Source organism: Eleutherodactylus coqui, chromosome 4 (assembly GCF_035609145.1).
Source record: "Eleutherodactylus coqui strain aEleCoq1 chromosome 4, aEleCoq1.hap1, whole genome shotgun sequence".
In the NCBI taxonomy this organism is placed as follows: domain Eukaryota; kingdom Metazoa; phylum Chordata; class Amphibia; order Anura; family Eleutherodactylidae; genus Eleutherodactylus; species Eleutherodactylus coqui.
The window spans coordinates 283849534-283874276 of NC_089840.1; the positions used below are offsets into that span (position 1 = coordinate 283849534).

General features: G+C 46.8%; 1 protein-coding gene across 1 annotated transcript in view; it reads right to left on the reverse strand.

The window, feature by feature from the left end:
• LOC136624338 (oocyte zinc finger protein XlCOF7.1-like) overlaps positions 1 to 10834 on the reverse strand; it is a 407640-nt gene extending 396806 nt beyond the window's left edge. The window contains exons 1-2 of the mRNA XM_066598274.1: positions 10271 to 10834; positions 2438 to 2570 (exon numbers count right to left, since the gene is read on the reverse strand). Coding sequence (XP_066454371.1) covers positions 2438 to 2570; positions 10271 to 10362 — 225 coding nt within the window. The 5' untranslated portion in view covers positions 10363 to 10834. The remainder of the gene's footprint in view (positions 1 to 2437; positions 2571 to 10270) is intronic.
• Positions 10835 to 24743: the final 13909 nt, after the last annotated feature.

A 24743-nucleotide genomic window follows, 5' to 3' on the forward strand; every position in this document is an offset into this window, starting at 1 on the left:
ATGCTACGGAAAAACGCTTTTTCCTGCACACAACAAATTGCGGTTTCCACGAGCGGAGGAAATATCGCAGCACTTTTCATTTTCGTGTGATGTCTGCATGGATGGCTTCCATTTAAGTCAATGGAAGCTGCTCGACCCGTGGTCCATCCGCAACTGACATTGCAGGCAGGTCACAGATTCCAATTCATCACCTAGCGATGGTGTGGGGGAAAAAATTGAGAAAAAAAAAGCTGTACAGCGCATGTCCGACAGTGAGTCGTGTGGACCATCCACAGTATAGATGAAGAACAGAACAGACAGGTACAAGCAGATGCCGGCCGGGCACAGGGTCAGACTCCACTGTGGGCTACCGCATACAGAAATCAACCTCTTTGTGTGCAGGCGGGCTTAGATGTGGATTTGGCCCCTGCGTATTTACTGTGTAGTAGCTGCAAGCTACCACTGTGGAAAGCCCGTAGTAATCATGCTTCATATGAAGGTGGCAGAAGGACTGAATTGGCAGTAAGTCCTCTGACGTAGATGTGACCAGAGACTGACATAGATAAGAATGATGGAACGTGACGTCATACTCAGAATCTCTCACCCACTGACATACCGTTCATTATCACAGGGGTCGCAATAGTGATGTGGTGCCTGCACAGAGGGGGCCCAGAGGCCACCCTCCGCCATATACAAATGCACATACAGTGCATTACCGGCTTGTCGTACTGCCAGCCGCGTGATTGTTACGCTGCGGCAGACAGTGCGAGTCAGACAACAGCAGAGCAGAAGAGGAGGAGGCAGGAGGAGAGAGGCAGGCAGGCACACACATAACATGGCTCGGAACAGAGGAAGCTGATGATGATGTCATACCCCTGCACTTCTGCACAGTCTACAGCATCTCTGTGCCTGCTGGTCTCCTCACACAGAGAACTGGTCCGGGGTATGTACCGATCTGTCGCTCTCATCTAGTTATCTGTCTCTCTCATCTATCTAACAACCTATCACTCTCATCTATCTATCTACCAAGCTTGCTCATCTACCTACCTATCTAACTCTCATCTAGCTACCTACCTATCTCATCTATCTACCTAACTCATCTATCTACCTACCTATCTCTGTCATTTATCTATTTACCTACCTCTCTCCTCTATCTCTCCATCTACCTACCTATCTCTCTTGTTAGCGCAATTTTCGCTATTTGATATACTGTGGGTGCCATATTAGATAGGAATAATGTACAGGCCTGGAGACCCTTTTAAAAGAGCACGTCTAAATCATGTGTGCCAAGGTTCTCCTTTTATTTAGGCGGGTAAAAGTTTACATAAGGTTTTAAATCAGGAAGTTAGGTAATTTAGGATACAGTTACATGATTTTGTGTGCTGGTAGGTCATTCTCATAGGGAGGTATTTGTGAGGTAGCTGTGAGATCATTTACCCGGGAGGAGCTTCCCCTGAGCATGCTCTATTCATTCTTGACTTGTTGTCTGAAGGAAATACTTCCTGTGTTTCTCTCCAACCAGCCATTTCCTGTCCCTTTACATAAAGGAATTCCTAGATAGGTTTTCAACTGGTTAAAAACCGGTTTGACCAGTTTTTGGACACAAAGCACTGCTCCTTCAATTCTCGTGGAGGAGGGGGGAGGAGCAATGTTCCCTTCCCCCAGAGGATTAGATTAGAGACACAATATAGCATCTTCACAGCTTATGAAAATACAGAGAAGATGGTGAACCTCTCAGCCATCTACCAACTCTCATCTACCTACCTCTCTCATCTATCTATCTACCTTATCTGTCCATCACTGCTATATAGTTATGCATCTCCCTGTATAGACTGTATATAATTGCACATTTTGCACACAATTAAAAAATGCATCAAAAACACCTGCAGTTTCTTATAGTGTATGCGGCATCTTAAAAACGTCTGTGGTCTCTGAATACCGCATGCAGTTTTTTAAAATGTATTCTTTTATTTTATTTCAAAAGTATAACAAAAAACATGAACACACCCTAAGGCCGCTCTCACACATGCGTTCAGAAAACGCAGTTCTAAATTGTGGCATTTTTACTGCAATTTCTAGCGGAGTTTTTGAACGCATGGTACAACATTTGACAGCGCTTCTAAATGCACCCCACCATTGTGATGCGTGAGGCGGTACGTTAAAAAACACAAAAATAGAACAGACAGCTCTCGAAAATCGCGGCTTTAGGAACACTGCATTCAAGCTCAGGTCTGAGTAACCCCATTAAGGTCAATGGGAGCATTGTACGGTGGTTAGCATGACGCTCGGGGCGCCGTGCTAATAGCGGTAAAGAGCGGTGTGAGATAGTGGCCTAAGGGGCTACAAACAAGTTTTCCTGTAGTGCAGGATTTAGGCATGGGTACAGGGGGTGGGGGAGGCCCTGAGCTGAACTTTTGCACCCGGGCCCCTGAGCCTTTAGGTATGCCCCTGCTCTCACCTCTCCTGTAATCTGAAAGAGTATCTCCTGGGTGAGGGTGAATAAACTCTCCGCCATCTTGTCCCGGTTCCTATCCATCCTTGTCGGGTCAATCAGGATAATTATCTGATATAGAAGATAACAGCCGAGGATCCTGAATGGGAAGAAGACGAGACAATGTAACATCATACAAAATCCACTATAATAATACAATTACCGGGCATTCCCCCTCTTCCCTTCTGCAACACCGCTGAGCCCCAACACAGCCCCCTCCACACCCCACTGCTCAGCCCCCACTGCTGACCCCCAGTTCATTAGCACCATTATCAGCCATCTTCAGTCTTCCTGACTGACAGGACTGCCACACAGCGCCACGCTGTTCACAGCATTACCTGACTTGTCCCACAAACCCCAGACATGCTGGGTGCAAGGATGGAGAGGGGGCAGAGTCAGGTGATGCTAGGAACAAAGCCACTCTGGGCGATACATAGGAGGCACTATAACTAAGTGGGACAACAAAGGCAGCATTACAGCTTAGTGAAGGCACAAAGGGACTTCTTAATTAAAGGGAAAGAGACATTACTAATTTGTCAGACCACAAAAATGCATTAGTACTACAGGGGAGTTACTGAGAGGTTAATTGGGGCAGTGTCAGGATGGACAGAGTATGCAGGGACTAGTCGTAGCTGGAAGAAGTCTTCATGACGGTCTGGGCCCAGAGAAAGAAGATAAATGGATGACCACAATCAGAGGACACATAACCTGTGATCACTGAAGGTAACTGCACTGTAATCACTAATACTGGAGGTAACTGCTCTATAATCACTAATACTGGAGGTAAATGCACTGTAATCACTATCTCTGTGTACAGCTGGTATGTTTTAGAGCTCTACCATCACTGTGAGGGGATCAGTAAGCCTCCAACACACAAGGATACACAGAATACAAGAACTTCTTAATGTGTGCATTTCTCCTTATATCTACATTAGTTAATCACATTGCAGTGAGGCTACATTCACAAGAGGAGCTTTAGATGAGGTTTTGGAGAGTCTGTGAAGAGCAGCATTTAAAAAACAAAAACACCCCAAAAATGTTTAAAAAAAAATTAGCAGGGGGGGCGTGGCCAGCTAATGGAGGAGTAGGACACATCTCAACAGTGAAAACAGCCGAGAATCGTCCGCGGGAAGAGATACCCCGATACCCGCCGGTGGCCACACGCAGGGGAGAAGAGGAGGAGCGGGGTGCCGGACGGAGACTCAGCACCTGTGGCAGCGGGAAGCGAATCCCCGGTACTCACCAGCGGCCTCGCGGAGGGAGTGAGAAGAGGAGCCGCGAACCGGGACAGAGGCACAGCTTCCGAGACGGCAGGGAGTGAACCCCAGGCACTCGCCGGCGGCAGTGAAGAGGGGGATGAGGGGAGGAGCGGCGAGCCAGGACAGAGGCACAGCATCCAAGACGGCAGGAGTGGTGAGTGCAGCTTGCAGGCCAGCTACAGAGGAGTGGGCAGACATAAGCAGCCCAGAGCCGGGGTCCCCTGGGGCACACGTAGCCCCCCTCACATTACTATGGAGAAACCCTCAGGAGAAGAGGAGCAAAAGCATGCAGCACAGGAGGAAGGAGGCCCACATCAGCCCCCCTTGTCCAAAGGGTCCCTAATGCCACAGAGAGATACAGCAATGACCCCTACGAGCAGTAAGCCCTGTGCAGGAGAGAAACCAAATAAGGGACTCCCACAACACACAGAGAATGGGGGAGAACCCCCACAACAAGGTTCACCCCAGACCAGCGCCCGCTCCCCACCAACGCACGGCTCCACGTCACTGCTCAGCTCCCCACCTCCGCACCGTTTCTCAGAATTGTACTCTGGGCAGAGAGGCCCTACCATAAGCTCCACAAGCAGCCCTTACCCTTACCCCAACAAGCCAGCTACAGTAATGTCTCAGCCGCAGCAAAGTGACCCACTGCCGCTAAAAAAGCGCTATTCAGAAGAGGCCCAGACAGACCGACTCCCAGGCCGCAACAAAACCCAAATCGACCCAGGGGTCAAACGACCAGGGGGAACCCAGTAACAGAGAGAGTCAAATATCAACACTTAGACAATCCACCCAGATCCCACCCCCCACCCCCCAAGTGGGTGGAAGATGAAGACTGGGTTTGGAAAAAACGCCTCAAGGCTCTACCGACCCAGAACCACATTGATGCTTTATTCCAGCAACTGGAAGACGCCCGTAAGGAAGATATGGCTTTCCTGCAACACTAGATCCGACAAATAGGCCAGAGAGTAGAGGCAGTAGAAGAGGCGCAGGAGAAGACCACTGAAACCCTAGAAGCCCATAATCAGGAACTACACTTACACTCTCAACAGATAATGGAGCTCCAAACCTACCCCTCCTTAGCCCCCACTCTCCCACTTAGGGCTAACAGCTAGTTGAAGCTGTTATTTTCTGCCAAGCTTAGGCAGACCTTTAGTACTAGGGGATCTACAGTGGCCCCTTTTCGTTTACATTTATGTTGTATGTTTCGCCCTTCTGTTTTCCCCCCACTTCCTCTTTCCTCATGTGCCATTCCATTGCCCGTCTTCCCCCTCCAACCCATTCAAGAGAGAAAGAAAGCACCCACCCACCCGCATACTGAATTCTGAATGGCGAATTTAACCTTTTGCTCATTCAATACTAAAGGGCTGAACAGCCCACAGAAAAGAAGACAGCTCCTCTACCATCTCCACAGAAAAAAGGTGATGGTGGCTCTGTTGAAAGAGACCCATTTCAAAATGGGGTGTGTGCCAATCTGTTCCTCCTCGTACTACCCAACTTGGCTACATGGCCCCGACCCCCTCAGAAAGGTGGGGGGAGTCTGCATCGCCCTTCACAGAACCCTCCAGAATCAACAAATCGATTCAGTGATCAACCTGGGAGGAAGGTATATTTTCCTCAAGCTGGAAATACTAGGCTTTGTAATCACCTTTGCCATTATTTATCTCCCAAACCAGAACCAAGTACCTTTTGCAACAAGAGTGCTGAAGGCCCTGACCAACTTCGCAGATGGATCAAAAATAATTCTGGGTGAAGACCTCAATATGGTAATGGACCCCGCCGTGGACTCCTCTTCGGGTAAGTCCTCCGTCTCCCGATCGGCAACCAGGACTCTTAAGAAAAAAATTAGACACACTACAGCTAGTTGACTTATGGAGAATCCTACATCCAAAGTCTTGGGACTACACTTTTCATTCAGCAGCTCACAACTCCTACAGCAGGATTGATTATCTCCTGATCTCACATAGTCTTCTCGAAAGTGCCCAGTCCTGCTCACACGGAGACCTATCATGGTCGGACCATTCCCCAGTCTTTGGAGGTCTTGCGGGCTGGTGATCTACCCCAAGATACCAGTCCTGGAGACTAAATGATAATCTCCTAAGAGGCCCCATCTGTGTCGCCGCAATTAGAACAGAGATTGAAATCTTCAAAGAGTCACATCTAGCAGATCAAACACCCGCGCCAATAAAGCGGTAGACACCTAAATGTATCCTAAGAGGTGTGTTAATCTCCCAAGGTTCCAGAATAATAAAAAAAAAAGATCCGCTACCCAATCGGGCCTACTAGCCTCTCTGAGAGCCAAGGAAACTGCTAACAAACGCAAACAAAGCGAAGTCCTGAGATCAGAAATCTCATCAATCCGACAACAGATCCTTGAGATTTTAGACCAGCGCTCGTTGGCCCTTAGAGACAAGCTTAAAAAAGGGTCATTTGAGAATGGAGACAAATGTGGGAACTGACTTGCCAGAACCCTCCACCCCAGTGCCCACTTACGTATATACCCAAAATACAATCTACCAGCGGCCATCTGATCCACAACACCAAAGACATCCTAGAGGAATTTAAAGCTTACTATGATAAACTCTATAATATCACCACAGACACCCAATCCACAACACCACTGCTTAAAAGCAAGATAGACACTTATCTATCCAATCATGCACCCAAGAGCCTGGCATCTGCGGAGGCGGATGAACTAGATCAAGACTTTTCACCCCAAGAACTATTAGATATAATCCAAAATCTAAAAGTAAATAAGAGTCCAGGACCAGATGGCTATACGGCCAGATTCTATAAACTATTTGCCGAAGAACTCTCCCCAATAGCTTTAGAAGCATTTAACTTAGTAAATAGAGGATGCCCATTCCCCAAACAGGTGCGGCAAGCCCATATCACCATCATCCTCAAACCGGGTAAGGACCCCTCGGCCTGCGGGAATTATAGACCGATATCGCTTATAAACGTCGATATTAAGAGGTTTGCCAAACTGATAGCAAACACACTCCAGAACCTAATCCCTAGACTGATCCACTTGGAGCAAGTTGGCTTTGTCCCAGGCAGAGAAGCAAGGGACAACACCATCAAAACGATGTCCCTAATAGTCAGAGCCAAAGCAACAAAAACTCCTTTATGTCTCCTTTCAATTGACGCGGAAAAGCGTTTGATAGGGTAAGTTGGGCCTTCCTCTCTGCGACTTTGGGAAAAATTGGACTGGGCCCACGGATACTCCAGTGGATCATGGCCCTATACCAAGACCCTACGGCTAGGATCAGAGTAAGTGGAACCCTGTCTGATCCGCTCAGAGTAAGCAATGGGACGAGGCAGGGGTGTCCCCTCTCCCCCTTTCTATACATCCTAACCATGGAGACCCTAGCCAACACCATTCAAAGTAATGACTCGATTAAATGCGTCAGATTCAGCCCCTCGGAACACAAAATGGCACTATATGCCAATGATTTATTGTGGTATCTAACCAACCCCCGAGTCGGCATGCCCGTACTTCTAAAGGAATTTGAAAAGTTCGGAAGGTTCAACATATACAAAATTAATGCGCAGAAATCAGAGGCCCTAAACATTTCTCTCCTGCAGGCCGAGGTCTACCACTTGGAGTCGGTACTCCCCTTTCGCTGGGTTGGTTCCCACTTAAAGTATCTGGGAGTCAATATCCCCGCAGAGCTACCACTAAGCTTTAAACTAAACTTCACTCCCTTTGCTGAGAAACTCGAGAGAGACTTTAGCAAATGGAGCCCCCTACATCTCTCATGGAATGGTCGAGTCAACGCAATTAAAATGGATGTATTGCCCCAATTTCTATATCTCTGTAAAACAATCCCGATCGGGCTCCCAAGAACATTCCTGAAAAAAATCAGATCCCTAATTTCCAACTCTGTTTGGAAAGGACGCAAACCGCGTCTGCGTTACTCACTGCTAAAGAGGGGGAAAGAAAAGGGGGGCCTTGGCCGCCCGGACTTTTCCCTCTACCACAAGGCTAAGATTGCAAATTGCGTCCTAGACATCCTTAAAAGTAGAAGCGCAAGGCTTTGGGTAGTTATAGAACACGCAGGTGAAATAGATAGCCTATACGGAGCCCCCTGGATTCTGCTCAGATGGCGATACCCAACATCAAGGCGATACCCAACATCTCCCCCTTTGGCCTACAGCTATTTAAGACATGGGCGAGTTTTGCCCCCCCAATATAGACTGGTCAGAGTCCCAGGCCCCCTAACCCCGCTCATAGCAAATTCCCTATTTGAAGCTACTATAGGCCAGAAGGGACTGCTGTCTATCCCAGCGGAGCCAACCCCCAGACTGAGGGACGTAGTGACGCAGATGGGCCTGGAACCCATGACCGAGATCTTAGACCAGTCCCCACCTCAGCCAGGGTCCTGGCTTCAATACCTGCAGCTGAGAGGCTTTGTGAGTACGCTGATTCCGAAAGAAAACCCGACTGCGCCCCTGACGGAGTTTGAGCAACTCTGCATATCAAGCCCAAGCCAGAGGCACATGATCTCCACGTTATATAAGATGTTGCTGGATCAGGAGACGGAGGAGGAGACCCCGAACTATAGGGAGGCCTGGGAACGGGAATTAGGGGAAAGCATCACGGAGGAGGACTGGTGTAAAATTTGGGCCCTAACCCACAAGCTATCCACAGCTGGCAAAATACAAGACTCTGGTAGGACTGTCGACCAGTGGCTGACCTATGGGACGAGGTGACAACCCTATATAACCACATCAACCACTCAAGAATGATAATGACACCGAAACTAGCCCTGCTCTCACTGTTCCCGGGCAGCAAGAGAGAGCCGCTAAATCAAGTCTCCTAAAACATTTCCTATTAGCAGTGAGAAGACTCATCCCAAGTTTCTGGCACTCTCCAACCGTTCCAACTAGAGGCATGTGGGTTGAAGAACTCCACACCCTCATGAGATTTGACGAACTGGTAGCCAAAGACCCAAAATCTTGGGAAGCATACTACAAGACGTGGCAGCCATGGGTAGCGTTCAGAGGGTCGGACGACCTTAAACAATGGTTAGATCAAGGCTCACTTGACTAAACCACCACCCGGACCGGTGTTCAGAGGACTCTCCACCCAGAGTCATTCTTCTGCATTTATTTCTTCTTCCAGCCCCCACTCCCACCCCCCCCCTTTCCCTCCTCGTCTATTTCCCTTCCCCCTCCCCTTCTGTCCATGTGTGTGCTTTAGATAAGATAAGTTTACATGAATGGAAAGGTGGTACTGCTCCTACAAACTTAACCCCTTAGTGACGGCCGCATCGGGAACCTACGTCCTGTCTGAGTGGGCTTTAATCCTAGAGGACGTAGTATTATGCGTCCTCTTAGGATTAATGCCCCTCAGGCTCTGGATGTGACAGCTCCATGCTGTCGGTCCCCGCAGGTAGCCGACAGCATGGAGCTGTCATCCCGGGCTGTGGGCAGTCCCCCCTGGCATTGCGATTGGCGCTATCCAATGGATAGTGCCGATCGCAATAAAGTTTTAAAAAAGTGAAAAAGTTAGATATTCAGCTGCCCTGATGGATCAGATCCATCAGGGCAGCTGAAAATACTCACCCGGCTTGTCCGCGATGTCCCGCGGTGAATGGGTCCTCCGGGCCCCGGCGCCGCTCTTCTGCGCATGCGCGCCAGACGTATGACGTTACACGCATGCGCAGAAGGCCGGGAGCCCCGGCAGATTCAAAATCTCCTGGCTCCCGGCTCCTGAAGGTAGCCGGAAACAAGGAGATGTCCCTGGGATAGCGACGATCGCGAAAAAGTTAAAAAAAATGTTTTAAAAAGTGTCAGTTTCACCTCCCCTCATGGATCAGATCCATGAGGGGAGGTGAAAATCCTCACCTCAGGTCCTCTGGCGGTGTCCTGATCCCCCGGGACCCAAGGTCCCCTTCTGCGCATGCGCACCCGATGTCAATCATTGGGAATGCCGAAAAGGACGCGGACGGGGAGAAATTTTTAAAACGTGTCAATTTTAATTCCGCACAAGTGGGCAATGGGGCCAGGAATTTATTCAGTTGTGCCCTGCAATCCAACGGGTGTTCCCTCCATTACAGGCCTTGCCATGTGTCCTGTAAGTAGATTAAGGCCACAATGGGTATGTTTCTGAACACAGGACAAACTGGGGAATCCATTTTGGGGTAAACGTCTTCATTCCTGTGTACACTGTACAAAAAAACTGTTTTTAAATTGACAAAATTGCCAAAAAAAATGAAAATCGTAATTTTTTTCCTTCTGCTTTGCTTAGATTCATTCAAATATTCAAAATTGCCAAAAAAATGAAAATCGTAATTTTTTTCCTTCTGCTTTGCTTAGATTCATTCAAATACTGTGGGGTCAAAATACGCAGTAGACCCCTAGATGAATTCGTTAAGGGGTCTAGTTTTCAAAATGGGGTCATTTCGGGGGCGTGGCCTGAAGAGCACCGAGACGGACGCTGCAGACTAATCTCCGCTCGGCAAGGGCACTCAAAAGCGGATAAAAAGCACCAGCAGAGGAAAAACAAATCACCCCAGGGAGCCCAACAACGCACCTGAGGTGAAGAATGACAAGGAGAAGGACATCCAAATCAGTCCAGACCAGACTGGAGACTTTCTTCACGGCGCACGGAGCAGCAGCCGACATGGCTGCTGAAGAGGCTTCCTGCTCCGGCGCTCGGGAAGGGATGACAAGCGGCTGTAAAGATAAATCATCAGGGAAGGAGAAACAGCAGGGGGCTGTCGGAAGAACTAATACAGCGGAGGACACCTCTCAGCAGCAGGTGAGGGATAACGATGTGGAGGAGGGAAAAAAGAACTTGGGCACAGATGCAGGGCTCTCTCCCATTAAGATGGCGCCGACCACGCTGCTCCAGGAGCGTTCATCTCCCTCCCCCACAGGCAGCCCAGAGAAGCAGAGACAGAAAATGTCTCCTGCTGAAGAAATTGAGGCCAGCTCTGCTACATTCCTCAAGAAGGATGAAGGGAATGTCATTAAAAGCCTTTCTGCACTTGACAGACCAGTGACAGAACTGTACATCAAAGAGTTAGTGATGGCTCTCAGTGACACTATTCACGCCGACATTAAAAGCCTAACCTCTAATCTAAACGCATCAGTATCAGAAGTTAAGAATAGAGTGGAAAAAACAGACAACAAACTGGAAGAAATAGTCATATCCCACAATTCACTTATAGACGCCCACTATGAACTGGAAGAAAAAGTATCTAAACTCCAAAGCAAATTAATAGATCTTGAGGACAGAAACAGACGCAATAACGTCAGAATTAGAGGAGTGTCGGAAAAGGTCTCTAATGCAGAAATTTTCACATATGTCACGTGGCTTATGAAAAAACTCCTCCCCAATACCCCCGAACAAGAACTAATGATTGATAGAGCACACTGGCTCCCGCGCCCCAAATTCTTAAAAGACTACAGCCCCAGAGACATCATAGTGCACATTCACTATTTTCACACCAAAGAAGCCGTGATGGGCGAGGCTAGGAAATTGCCATCACTCCCTAGCCCATACGACAACATCTGTATCTTCATAGGCCTCTCGCAAGCAACAATGGAGGCGAGAAGGAGCTTTGCGTCTGCCACCATAGCTATGAGAAATGCTGGTATCGTATATAGATGGGGCTTCCCCACCAAACTAACTGTAACCAAAGAAAATGGAACACACATTTTTCTGAATCCTGATGATGCTGCCCGAGCTCTGAAGTCTTGGGGAATACAACTACAGACCACCGAACGGCCCCATGCACCTGAAGGTTCCAAAACAAACCGCCAGCCTATCAATAGAAACTCCTCAAGCCCAAAATAATACAATGCCTCATCACCCTGCTGTCAAAAGGCACATTATTATGAGTGCCCACCTGCCCATGCCAGACATTTCACCCCCGAATGCACATACAAGTGTCAGCTTGCTATGCTATTTTCACGTTCTGTGACGTTTTCCTCCCCCGAGGATTCTTTATTTGCATCGGTCCTTCTTCTCACGGGGAGAAACGCCTGAAGGACTGTCATGTTTGGTTTTACTGTTATTGTTCTATTTCAGGCATCCTTGATTTCCACAGATACCCAGACGTCCAAAAGCAAACATCACCACCCTCGTCATGGCTCTGAAAATTCTTTCCATAAATGCCAACGACCTGAATTCTCCATACAAAAGACGTGCCGTTTGGAAGGACTCAATCTCGTACGACGCGGATGTAGTATGTATTCAAGAGACTCACTTGCTGGAGATAGACACAGGTTATATGACACATAACAAATTTCAACAAAAAACTTTCGCTTGTGCCCCCAAAAAGCATGCAGGGGTTATGATCGCATTTAAAGAAAATGTAACATTTGTGGTAGACAAACAAATATGTGATACGAAGGGCCGATACATAATCTTGGTGGGTTCCCTAAGCAACACCCCACTCACATTAGTTAATGTGTATGTTCCAAATACGAAACAGATTAGCTTTCTTAACAAACTCACAAAAAAAATAAACCAGACAGCTAAGGGCTCTGTAATTATGTGTGGTGATTTCAAACTAGTCCCAGACGGAACAGCAGATACCACTAACCAAAGACTAAGGAAAGGACCCACGTTAAACAATTGGCTACGCAGCTCAGCATTATATGACACCTTTCGATGTGTTAATGCCTCCGCCAGGGAATTTTCATATTTCTCCCCCAGACACGGAACCATCTCACGAATCGATTTGTGCCTGGTGGACAAAAACCTTCTGGTAAAAGTGTCTAGATCAGAAATAGGCATGGCCACGTGGTCGGATCATGCCCCGATGTTGACACATGTAATGCTGGACAGAAAATGTCAAAACAACAAGATGTGGAGGAATAACACATATTTAATGAGTTTACCTAACCATAAAAAAGATATACACAATGCCCTAAAGGAGTACTTTGTACTGAACAACACCCCGGGTATAGATCTTATGACCCTATGGAATGCTCATAAGTCATATATAAGAGGCATTCTTATAAAAATGGGTGCTAGATTTAAAAGAGATAAGGCTAGGAGGACTGAAGAACTCTTAAACCAAATTTCTCAAAAAGAAAAAGAAGCACAACAACTTCCCTCCCCTAAAACACTAGAGGATCTACGGAAATTAAGACTAGATCTCTGAAAAATTTTACTAGGAGACTTTGAAAGAGAGGTGAATGCTAATAGAGCAAACATATACTCATCCTTAAACAAGCCCTCAAAATGGATGGCACAGTTAACTAAAAGGAAATCATTAAAAGCCAACATTCCTTATATCTGGAATTCCAAAAAAAAAAAAGCACAAATTAACTCACCCCAAGAAGATCGCGGAAGCCTTCCGCACCTTCTACAAAAATCTTTACAATATAAAGGACAACCCGCTAATCACTCAACCGAATAGCACCAAAATAATGGAATTTCTAAAAGAGGCCAACCTTCCAACAGTTAATACTCGACAAGCATTTGCACTAGACCAACAATTCGACATAACAGAGTTATCCACAACAGTTGCATCCCTAAAAAAATATAAAGCACCTGGCCCAGATGGGTACTCTGCAGCGTATTACCAAAATTTTTGGGATATTTTATCCCCATTCGCAGCAAACACATTCAACACCGCCATGCAAAGAGGAAAATTCCCGGAAGAAATGCTTCAAGCAACAATAGTAGTTCTGCCCAAACCTGGCAAAGATCCAAATGATCCAGCCAATTTTCGGCCTATATCGTTGCTTAACACAGACGTAAAAATTTATGCAAAGACCCTCGCCAACAGATTGTTAAACCTACTCCCAAATTGAATTCACTCCGATCAGCTGGGTTTTGTCAAGAGTAGACAGGCGTCAGATGGTACAAGGAGAATAGTAAATCTACTCCATAAAATTGACTCTTCAAAAACACCAGCGATTCTAGTAGCCTTAGATGCCGAAAAGGCTTTTGCTAGAGTCCACTGGGGTTTTGCCTTTGAAACCTTGAAAAAATATGGCATGGGTGAGGACATAATCAGGGCCATACAGGCCCTATATTTGTCCCCCTCAGCTAAGGTATTGGTAGATGGAACACTATCAGACCCATTGCACATAACCAATGGAACAAGACAAGGGTGCCCTCTCTCGCCTATTTTATATATTCTTACAATCGAACCATTAGCAGAAAAAATTTGCATATCCCCTGAAATAAACGGGATCCCAGCAAACTCAAGACAACATAAAAATGGATTATTCGTGGATGGCGTAATATTAACCTTGTCCCGCCCCCTAGAATCCCTAAGAGCCGCACACAAAATTTTAGAAAGCTTTGCTGAGGCATCCTTATTAGAGATGAGCGAGCGTACTCGGATAAGCCCTACTCGTCCAAGTAATTGGCTTTATCCGAGTACCGCTGTGCTCGGGGCTAAAGATTCGGGTGCCGCTGCGGCTGACAGGTGAGTCGCAGCGGGGAGCAGGGGAGAGCGGGCGGGAGAGAAGGAGAAAAAGATCTTACCTTCGTTCCTCCCCGCTCTCCCCTGCAGCTCCCCGCTCCGTGCCGGCACCCGAATCTTTAGCCGCGAGCACAGCGGTACTCGGATAAAGCCAATTACTCGGACAAGTAGGGCTTATCCGAGTACGCTCGCTCATCTCTAATCCTTATATAAATTAAATATAGACAAGTCACTCATCCTAGGCATACACATACCCAAAAATCTGAAAACAGCTATCCAATCTGCATTTTCATTCAAATGGAAAGAAAAATCTATACCTTATTTAGGGGTGGAATTATCAGCTTCTCCCAAAAATTTGGAAAACACGAACATTCCCACATTGCTCAACACTACGCAAAGAGAAATAGACCATTTGACCAAACTAAATTTGACGTGGTACGGAAGAATCATGTCATACAAGATGAAAATCTTACCTAAAATTATGTACTATTTCAGAGTCATCCCGATCCCCTTTTCAAATACCTCTCTATCCAACCTACAGAATCAATTAAACAAATATATATGGGGGAGGGACCCTCTTATAGCTCTATCAATCTTAGCATTGCACCGGAAAAATGGCGGGGCAGACATGCCAAACTTAAAAATATATCACCGAGCTGTAGTGTTAAACCAAATCAAAGAATGGATGAACAAAAACATGTCCATGGGGTGGACAGGAATAGAAAAGAGCCTCATGGCCGAAGCCACAAGCCAAGCCTTTCTATTTGCCGTGTCTTTGTCCGGGGTATATAACTTACCGGACCTATCACTGCAACTACCAGAAATATCTCCTCCCATGATGGCGTCAATAGAGGCATGGAAAGAACTCACACAAAAATTGATTTCAAAAGACAGTAAAAAAAAGCCTCCCCTGCCTATCGAAACCTTAAGCTTTTTCTTGCCAGACCTTGCGATAAAAGAATGGTCGAAGAGGGGTATAAAGAAAATAGATGATCTACTGACCGTAGAAGGCCTAAAAACATTCCCAGAACTTAGCTCCAAATACCACTTACCACAAAAAGAACACTTCACTTACTGTAGAATAAACTCATTTCTACAAAAAACCTCTTTACATAATCTTCAAATCCCCACTACAATTATCAACCAAATCCCCTCTGGGAAAACAGGAGATAAATCAGATAGGAGAAGGTTCTATGATATACTGTCAGACAACATTTCTCCAAAGAAGAAATCCCATATACTAAATTGGGAAAGAGAACTAGGGGAAACAATATCCACAGACTCGTGGGAAAAGGCATAAAAACCTCCTTAAAATCCACTAGAGGAATGGGGATTTTAGAAACTCAAACGAAACTCCATCTAAGATGGTATCTCTCTCCTTCGCTATTGACAAATAGATTCAAAATTGGAACGGGCCTATATTGGAGAGAATGTGGACAAAAAGGCTCCCTGTCCCATATTTTCTGGTTTTGCCCTAAACTAAATAAGTTTTGGAGTGAAGTTCTAGGTGAAATGTCAAACACCTTAAAATGCTTCATTCCTAGAGAAGCCAAACTAATCCGGCTCTTAATAGGCCTCGAAAAATTCCCTCCAAACATAAGATTTTTATTGGGACACTCATTTATGACAGCAAAAACTATAATTGCTAAACATTGGAGAGAACAACTCCCTCCAACAAAGGAGGATTTCTTGGGCCGGATGGCAGAGCAATGCTTATCTGAGGGATGGTTAGCATGTCGAAACAACTCTACGAAATAATATGAGGAGACCGGGGGAAAATGGAAATCTCAACACTAAAACAAGCTGTATATGGATTATTCTTTTATGATGCCCGTTTCCTGTTGGTTTTGTTTTGTTGCTCTTCACCTAAATTGAGAACATAAGAAACCAATCAGCAAAAATAAAAAGAGATAAACTGTGAGTAATACTTTATACATTAGAGAAATGTTCCTTGTTGGAGATACTGGGCTGAAATTGTACAGAAGAATATCTAGAAGTTTATATTACTGTCCAGAATGGGATCATCAGACTTCTCTACGTGTTAATGGACTATTGTTTTCTCTGACCAACCTTTCAATAAAAAAAACGAATATGGCAAAAAAAAGGGGGTCATTTGTGGGGGGTTCTGTATCATTTTGGACGCTCAAGAGCTCTACAAGTGGGCAATGGGGCCTGGAATTTATTCCGTTGTACCCTGAAATCCAACGGGTGCTCCTTCCATTATAGGCCTAGCCATGTGTCCTTTAAGTAGATTAGGGCCACAAGGGGTATGATTCTGAACAGGGGACAAACAGGGGGATCCATTTTGGGGTGAAAGTCTTCATTCATTTGTGTGCTGTACAAAAAAAAAACAGTTTTTAAATTGATACAACTGCCAAAAAAAAAGAAAATTATAATTTTTTCCTACTGCTTGACTTAGATTTATTCAAAAATTATATGGTAAAAATACACAGTGCCCCCCTAGATGAATTTGTTAAGGGGTCTAGTTTTCAAAATGGGGTCATTTGTGGGGGTTTTCTGTCGTTTTGGCCACTCAAGGGCTCTACAAGTGGACAATGGGGCCTAAATCACCTTCATGCTAAATTTATGTTCTGAAAGCCACCGACTGCTCCTTACATTTTGGGCCCCGTTGTGCATCCAGATATAAGATTAGGGCCACAATGGGTATGTCTCTGAACACGGGAGAAACAGGGGGATCCATTTTGGGGGGGGTCAATCCTCATTTTCATGGGCACTATAGGGAAAAAATATGTCTTTAAAATGACATATTTGCAAAAATATGAAATTTTATTTTTTCTCCTCTAAATTGAATTAATTCCTGAAAAAAAACTGTGGGGTCAAAATACACACGACCCCCCTAAGTGGATACATTAAGGGGTGCAGTTTATAAAGTGGGGTCATTTGGGGGGGTATCTATCATTGTGACACCTATGAGCCGCTGCAAACTTGGCTTGGTGCAGCAAAACAAAGTGTTCCTCAAAATGCGGAAAAGTAAAGTAATGTTAAATTTGTACATCATCTAAATGACAGGAATGTTACATGTGAGGGGAGGAGCTACATTCACTTATTAACCACCGAACAGCCGTATTACAGGAATGTTACATGTGAGGGGAGGAGCTACATTCACTTATTAACCCCCGAACAGCCGCATTACAGGAATGTCACATGTGAGGGGAGGAGCTACATTCACTTATTAACCCCCGAACAGCCGCATTACAGGAATGTTACATGTGAGGGGAGGAGCTACATTCACTTATTAACCCCCGAACAGCCGCAGTACAGGAATGTTACATGTGAGGGGAGGAGATCCATTCACTTATCAATCCCCGAACAGCCGCATTACAGGAATGTTACATGTGAGTGGAGGAGATCCATTCACTTATTAACCCTCGAACAGCCGCATTACAGGAATGTTACATGTGAGGGGAGGAGATCCATTCACTTATTAACCCCCGAACAGCCGCATTACAGGAATGTTACATGTGAGGGGAGGAGATCCATTTACTTATTAACCCCCGAACAGCCGCAGTACAGGAATGTTACATGTGAGGGGAGGAGCTACATTCACTTATTAACCCTCGAACAGCCGCATTACAGGAATGTTACATGTGAGGGGAGGAGATCCATTCACTTATTAACCCTCGAACAGCCGCATTACAGGAATGTTACATGTGAGGGGAGGAGCTCCATTCACTTATTAACCCCCGAACAGCCGCATTACAGGAATGTTACATGTGAGGGGAGGAGCTACATTCACTTATTAATCCCCGAACAGCCGCATTACAGGAATGTTACATGTGAGGGGAGGAGATCCATTCACTTATTAACCCCCGAACAGCCGCATTACAGGAATGTTACATGTGAGGGGAGGAGATCCATTCACTTATTAACCCCTGAACAGCCACATTACAGGCATGTTACATGTGAGGGGAGGAGCTACATTCACTTATTAACCCTCGAACAGCCGCATTACAGGAATGTTACATGTGAGGGGAGGAGCTACATTCACTTATTAACCCCCGAACAGCAGCATTACAGGAATGTTACATGTGAGGGGAGGAGATCCATTCACTTATTAACCCTCGAACAGCCGCATTACAGGAATGTTACATGTGAGGGGAGGAGATCCATTCACTTATTAACCCCCGAACAGCCGCATTACAGGAATGTTACATGTGAGGGGAGGAGATCCATTTACTTATTAACCCCCGAACAGCCGCAGTACAGGAATGTTACATGTGAGGGGAGGAGATCCTTTCACTTATTAACCCCCGAACAGCCGCATTACAGGAATGTTACATGTGAGTCGAGGAGCTACATTCACTTATTAACCCCCGAACAGCCGCACTACAGGAATGTTACATGTGAGGGGAGGAGATCCATTCACTTATTAACCCTCGAACAGCCGCATTACAGGAATGTTACATGTGAGGGGAGGAGCTCCATTCACTTATTAACCCCCGAACAGCCGCATTACAGGAATGTTACATGTGAGGGGAGGAGCTACATTCACTTATTAATCCCCGAACAGCCGCATTACAGGAATGTTACATGTGAGGGGAGGAGATCCATTCACTTATTAACCCCCGAACAGCCGCATTACAGGAATGTTACATGTGAGGGGAGGAGATCCATTCACTTATTAACCCCTGAACAGCCACATTACAGGCATGTTACTTGTGAGGGGAGGAGCTACATTCACTTATTAACCCTCGAACAGCCGCATTACAGGAATGTTACATGTGAGGGGAGGAGATCCATTCACTTATTAACCCTCGAACAGCCGCATTACAGGAATGTTACATGTGAGGGGAGGAGATCCATTCACTTATTAACCCCTGAACAGCCACATTACAGGCATGTTACATGTGAGGGGAGGAGATCCATTCACTTATTAACCCTCGAACAGCCGCATTACAGGAATGTTACATGTGAGGGGAGGAGATCCATTCACTTATTAACCCCTGAACAGCCACATTACAGGCATGTTACATGTGAGGGGAGGAGATCCATTCACTTATTAACCCCCGAACAGCTGCATTACAGGAATGTTACATGTGAGGGGAGGAGATCCATTCACTTATTAACCCCCGAACAGCTGCATTACAGGAATGTTACATGTGAGGGGAGGAGATCCATTCACTTATTAACCCCCGAACAGCCGCAGTACAGGAATGTTACATGTGAGGGGAGGAGATACATTCACTTATTAACCCCCGAACAGCCGCATTACAATAGAAGAACATGGCAAGAAAATGTCACTTTATGTTGCAGGTTATGAATTCACGTTTTATGGAAATAAAGTTGGCGCAGAACCCGGTGACTTCCTTATTAACCCCTTAATGACCAAGAGCATTCTGGCAGGTAAAGCTGCAGCAAACAGCCTCAAAGTTAATCTGTCCCCGTCGCCCATAGCAACCAATCACAGTGCTATGATTGGTTGCTATGGGCTTCTATAAATCTGCCCCCCAGTGCTGGTGACCCCACATACCTCCACCTGCAGCCGGACAGGAGCCGTGGGTTGTTCTGTGCTTACAGGACCTGTGATGATGTCACCGTCATGTGATCAGTATGTGGGAGGAGACAAGGGGTCACATGACCAAGTCTCTCCGCTCAGTGGATGCAGGACTCTGCTGTGTGAGGATGTATTCAGAGAGTGGATGGAGCCGAGCCGAGTGTGTGCGAGACGGAGGAGCGGAGCCGAGTGTGTGTGTGCGAGACGGAGGAGTGGAGCCGAGCGTGTGTGTGCGAGACGGAGGAGCGGAGCCGAGCGAGTGTGAGACAGAGAAGTGGAGCTGAGTGTGTGTGTGTCCGAGACGGAGGAGCAGAGCTGAGCGTGTATGTGTGAGACAGAGGAGCGGAGCGGAGCCGAGCCTGTGTGTGCGAGATGGAGTAGCCGAACGTGTGTGTGCGAGATGGAGGAGCCGAGCGTGTGCATGACGGAGGAGCGGAGCCAAGCGCGTGCGAGACGGAGGAGCGGAACCAAGCGCGTGCGAGACGGAGGAGCAGAGCCGAGCGTGTGTGAGACGGAGAAGTGGAGCTGAGTGTGTATGTGTGAGACAGAGGAGCGGAGCCGAACTTGTGTGTGCGAGATGGAGGAGCCGAGCGTGTGTGTGCGAGACGGAGGAGCCGAGCGTGTGCGAGATGGAGGAGCCGAGTGTGTGCATGACGGAGGAGCGGAGCCGAGCGTGTGCGAGACCGAGGAGCCGAGCGTGTGTGAGACGGAGGAGCGGAGCCGAGCGTGTGTGAGACGGAGGAGTGGAGCCGAGCGTGTGTATTGTGTGCTTAGTATTGATGCTGGGAACCATATATTTGTGCACAAAGAAGACGCTGCGCTGATCGGGGATTGGGGGAGTACAATATATATTTTACATCAAACCCTCAGGGGGCGGTATTACCATCCGCACCCAGCAGTTTGCCGGGATCTCACAGTCCTCCCTGTCCCACATTTCCACCACGCCAAACAAGTTTATTTCACCTCCCTCGTCTCCTCACTATCACACAACCCCAAATGACTCCTCAACACCTTCCTTTCCCTCCTCAGCCCCCAAGAAGAGGCTCCCATGATGGATCTCGGTGCTGGAGAGCTAGTCGACCACTTCAAAGAAAAAATCTAAAACATCCAAAAAGAAATCCCCAAACACTAAACGGCTACCGCTGATCCCGGCTGCTTCAGCACGGCATCCATCACTTACTATTTATACTAGAGCCAATGACAGAGAAGAAGTCTCCAGACTGCTCTCCGCTGCTCGCCCCACCTCCTGCTCTAGCGACCCTCTTCCCTCACACCATCTGCAGTCCCTATCCCTGTCTGTCATTACCCACCTCACCTCCATCTTCTACCTCTCCCTGACCTCTGGTATTTTCCCCGCCTCATTTAAACACTCCATCATATTCCCTCTGCTAAGGAAACTGACCCTTGACCCGACCAATGCTGCCAACTCATATCGAACCTCCCCTTCATATCTCTGAGAACTCGACTCCCTCCAGTCCGGCTTCTACCCCATACATTCGACCGAAACCCCCTCACAAAAGTATCTGCCCTCACACAATGACCTGATGATGGCCAAATCGAGGGGTGACTACTCCCTACTAATGCTCCTTGATCTCTCTGCTGCATTAGACACTGTCGACCATGACCTCCTCCTTGCTATGCTTCGCTCCATCGGTCTAAAGGACACTGCTCTCTCCTGCTTCTCCTCCTACCTCTCTGACCACTCTTTCAGTGTTTCCTGCACTGGCTCTATCTCCTCTCTGTTGCCCTCCATTTTGTGCCAGCTCCCCTCCTACCATATGTGGCAAGAGGGTACTCGCCTGCAGATGGCCAACCTCAACATCAGGGAAATGGTGCACCACATGTGTAGATAGACTCCAGGAGACTTAAACTTTCTTTAAAATCTGGTGCCTGCCAGTTTTATTTCACAGCATTCCAAACATGTAAAGCATAAGGAGAGTCCATAATTTTAGGGGTCACAAAACCACTGGGCCACCATCGCTAACCCCACCGGGTGTCTACAGGGCATCCTCCTCTTTCAGACTAGCGACGGTTCCCAAACAGATCCCCTCCCCCAAGGATCTCGCTGGTCCAACTTGGACCTGCGGCTAGCAGCCCTTCAGCTCCACTGAGCTAGTACTCTCTCGTCTCTGAGTCTGGCAGGAATTGACTTTTATGTTTTGCTAGTTGCCACACCCAAAAGGTGTTAACCCTCTCAGTACCAGTATGTCTATGTCTAGCCCTCATGCTTGCATGACATCGGGAAGTTACATTTCTTAGGGGGGCACTTACTTTTGCAATTAGTATTGAATAATCGAGTTGTGACCCCTTTACCTTTCCTAATTAGGACCTAAAGAATGCTCCTGCCAAATTTCATGTTTGTACGACATCAGGAAGTTAGAGAATTAGATTACGTACATTACACAAGAGTGCAAATACTTTTGCACTTAGCATTGAATAATCAAGTTGTGACCCCTTTACTTTTCCTATTTAAGATGCAAAGAATGCTCTTGAGAAATTTCACGCTTGTACGACACCTGGAAGTTAGAGAGTATAGAGATATAGATATATATGATAATCGAAATAGCTCGGTAATAACCAATTGCTTAAATGTAACAACGTTTGGAATATTTTTTTTGTATAACTGTTTTAAATTCTTTGTATTTTTTAAAGGCACTGTCCCACTTCTAGCAGTTTGTTTTTTGCAGGAAGCAGATAGCTCTCTGCATTGCACAGTGGTCGAAGTTGGTACTGCCGACTGAGTCATACTGAAGTGAATGATATCGAGCCTGCAAACCAATCTAGGCCACTGCACAATGTACAGAGCTGTCTGCTTCTTGCAGCTAAACAACTAGAAGTGGGAAAACCTATTTAATGTCTATGCTAAAGATAAAATAATGTTTTTGGCTAGAAGGTTTTCTGATGAGGTGCGGATTGAAGACCAACTTATTCTGGTTCAGGAGAGACATATCAGCTCATTTTCAACCTTGAAGTTGAGGGTTGTCGCCTATGTGGCTGTCACAGAAGGAGGTGCATGAGTATGTCGAGCAGGAGGCTGGGATGTACTGGGGGGTCAATGAGGGGACGGCCTCAGAGTTTGTGGTATAGAACGCCTTTAAGGCTGTTACCAGGGGTCTTTTTGCCTCCTCCATAGTTGAACATAGAAGGTCCCTGCGGGCCACCCAATTAGATTTGGAGCGCCGCCTTGACTCAGCAGAGGCCAAACATGTAGCATATCCTTCCCCGGAAACTTCCTTTGGTCTCAGTGACCTGCGACGGGAATATAAGCTGCTGCTCATTTAATATACAAAAAGAAACTTCTTTATTCCAGTCACCAGGTTTTGCATTAGGGAGATAAAAACGGTCACTTGCTGGCCAACTTGGCCAGAGAGGATCAGTCGCTACCACCAATTACAGCGGTGCGGGATAACGCGGGTGCCCTAATACATGACCATAAACTAGTTAACCAAGCATTTGCCCAATTCTATATTGACCTATATACCTCTAAAGTAAGCAGCTCTGATGAACAACTGCTGGCTTATCTCAATGCTATCCCCTTCCATACGCTGAGCAGTAATAGTGCAACCTACCTGGATGGAGCCCTGAGTATAGAGGAAATAAGGGAAGCCATTAAGTCGCTCCCCAACAGGAAATTACCAGGTGTAGACGGGCTTCCTGGGGAGTGGTATGAAAAGAATGTGGAGCTTTTGACCCCTCGACTCCTAACACTGTACCACTCTATCCTGCGAAAAGGGGCTCTTCTGGATACCATGTGCAATGCCCTAATAGTCATGATCCCTAAAACTGGAAAAGACCGACTGCGGCTCTCACCACCCCATTTCACTCCTTAATAACATAAAAATTGTTGCAAAAATACTGGCGACACATATAAACTCAGTTCTTGGGGAGATCATACATGCTGACCAGTCTGGTTTCATGCCTGACAAAAGCACAGACTTGAACTTAAGGCGACTTTTCAACCATCTGACGTATAAGCACACCAATTGTGGGAAGCGCACCTTGGTAGTTATAGACCAGGCAAAGGCCTTTGATTCAGTAGAGTGGAAGTACCTGTGGGTAGTGATGCGGTGGTATGGATTCGTGCCAACCTTTATTAGGTTGGGATCCTGTATTTAAACTAATAATCATGTTTCTGCCCAGTTTTGCCCTGGGTAGGGGGGCAGGGATGCCCTCTGTCTGCCACCTTGTTTGCCCTTACTGTAGAGCCTCTTGTGATCTAGGTTTGAACATTGCTGACAGTAAAGGGGTTTAAACTGAGCGATTACAAAGAGCACATTGTGCTTTATGCAGATGACACTCTCCTCTTTCTCCAGGAACTAGAATCTTCTCTTGACTTAGAAATGGGTGGCTGCTATCCCCGATCTGCTATTGGGGGAAGATGAGGACATACTAAAGGGCTCTAGAGACAGGCTCATCCAGGCCAAGTTCCTGCATCACATATACTATACACCTTCCAGGCTGCGCACTATGGGTCTGCTCCCTTCGGCAATATGTCTGGTTTCTGATGGGACCATCATGTATGGGTTTTGGCAGTGTGCTGTCCTGAAATACTTTTGGTGGGACAATAACTTATTTTTTCCATCCTTTCAGCGTGTATGGCCTGAGGAGGAGGAGGATCCTGAAAGTGATCTTCCTAGTGAGGACAGCCATGTGTCGCGTAGAGGTATTCTGGCACACATGGCGGACTTCATGTTAGGATGCCTTTCTCGTGACCCTCGCGTTACACGCATTCTGGCCACTACGGATTACTGGGTGTACACATTGCTCGACCCACGGTATAAGGAGAACTTTTCGACTCTGATACCCGAAGAGGAAAGGGGTTCGAGAGTGATGCTATATCACAGGACCCTGGCGGACAAGTTGATGGTAAAATTCCCATGCGACAGCGCTAGTGGCAGAAGGCGCAGTTCCGAGGGCCAGGTAGCAGGGGAGGCGCGGAGATCAGGCAGCATGTACAGCACAAGCAGGAGAACACTCTCTAAGGCCTTTGACAGCTTTCTGGCTCCCCAGCAAGACTGTGTCACCACTCCCCAGTCAAGGCTGAGTCGGCGGGAGCACTGTAAAAGGATGGTGAGGGAGTACGTAGCCGATCGCACGGC